This window comes from Salvelinus sp. IW2-2015, unplaced genomic scaffold (assembly GCF_002910315.2).
Source record: "Salvelinus sp. IW2-2015 unplaced genomic scaffold, ASM291031v2 Un_scaffold2274, whole genome shotgun sequence".
Classification (NCBI taxonomy): domain Eukaryota; kingdom Metazoa; phylum Chordata; class Actinopteri; order Salmoniformes; family Salmonidae; genus Salvelinus; species Salvelinus sp. IW2-2015.
Window position 1 is genome coordinate 119,157 of NW_019943601.1, and position 1,403 is coordinate 120,559.

Sequence of the window (1,403 nt, forward strand, 5' to 3'; positions counted from 1 at the left end):
TATTAATATGAAGTAGCAACATTTAGAAATGTCCCTTTAAGCTCATGAGGCATGTGAACCCACCTCCTTCTTCAACACAGAGACGGCATCACAGCCAGTAAACCAGAGGGCACCGGATGGAGCAATATCCCAATGTCCATGCGCATGGGCCACGGTACGACCTGGGCCGTCTTTGGGTCGTCTCCAAGTCTGGCGTCCCCATGGTGTGCACACATTAGCCTCTCCTTTGCAGCTGAAGGCCATTCAGGATCTGACAAGTTCACTTGCTAACTCATTGATTTTGGTTTCTGGAAGAGCCTTCTGCTTGAGAATTTTTTATGTTATTTCACAAGATCCAACATTTCTTTAACTATACTTTTCTTCCGACGTACTTTATCTCTATCAATATTTAATCAATGATCTTATTGAGATGACAAAAATTATCAGTGAAGATTTATTCTCACACAAAATTGACCAGCAACAGCATATAAAAGTTGTGTACTATTTTCTTGATCAGTCCTTGATTAACACCTACCGGTAAATAGATCTTTGCCATGGCTGCTATTTAACTGTAGTGTAAACTTGGGCACGGTCATGTTGCTCACAATCACATGGGTTTGCTGTTGCTTCAGAGGTCATCAATAGGGTTGGATTGAATCCTTGTCATTGCCATTATCTCCTATAATTCCCCTCAAATAAAGCATTCAGTAATTTCAGTGGTTTTAAATAATATTGAACAGGGATAAGGTAGCTCTGCAAAGATCCAGTTAACGATCTGTTTTGTGAATCTTCTTACTCAGAAAGTTAAATATGATAGAGTACTATATTTCTACAGTGTGCAGGAACTGGTGACCTTTAGTTCCCTGATGCATAGTTTGATTTACAGGTTCCCTATTAATGTAGTGTCAGGGACATACAGTGGGTGTAAGAATACTTGAAAGTACTACTTAATTCGTTTTGTGCTTTACTATTTATATATAGACTACCAATCAAAAGTTTGGACACCACTACTCATTCAAGTTTTTCTTTATTTTTGTTATTTCTAGATTGTGGATAATAGTGAAGACATCAAAATATGATATAACACATATGGAATCATGTAGTAACCAAAAAAGTGTTCAATAAATCAAAATATATTTTTATTTTGAGATTCTTCAAAGTAGCCACCCTTTGCCTTGATGACAGCTTTGCACACTCTTGCATTCTCCAACCAGCTTCATGAGGTAGTCACCTGGAATGCATTTCAATTAACAGGTGTGCCTTGTTCAAAGTTAATTTGTGGAATTTCTTTCCTTCTTAATGCGTTTGAGTCAATCAGTGTGTTGTGACAAGGTAGAGGTGGTATACAGAAGATAGCCTATTTAGTAAAAGACCAAGTGTCACGTCTGCTCCGCTCTCCTTCGCCAGGCTGCACAGCATTACGC

At 38.5% G+C, this 1,403-nt stretch overlaps 1 protein-coding gene across 2 annotated transcripts in view; it reads left to right on the plus strand.

Moving 5' to 3' along the window:
- LOC112073481 (fish-egg lectin) overlaps positions 1 to 285 on the plus strand; it is a 68,030-nt gene extending 67,745 nt beyond the window's left edge. For both annotated transcript variants that reach the window (XM_070440162.1, XM_070440161.1), the window contains exon 5: positions 81 to 285. In XM_070440162.1, the coding sequence (XP_070296263.1) occupies positions 81 to 270 (190 nt within the window). In that variant the 3' untranslated portion in view covers positions 271 to 285. The remainder of the gene's footprint in view (positions 1 to 80) is intronic.
- The last annotated feature ends 1,118 nt before the right edge of the window (positions 286 to 1,403 follow it).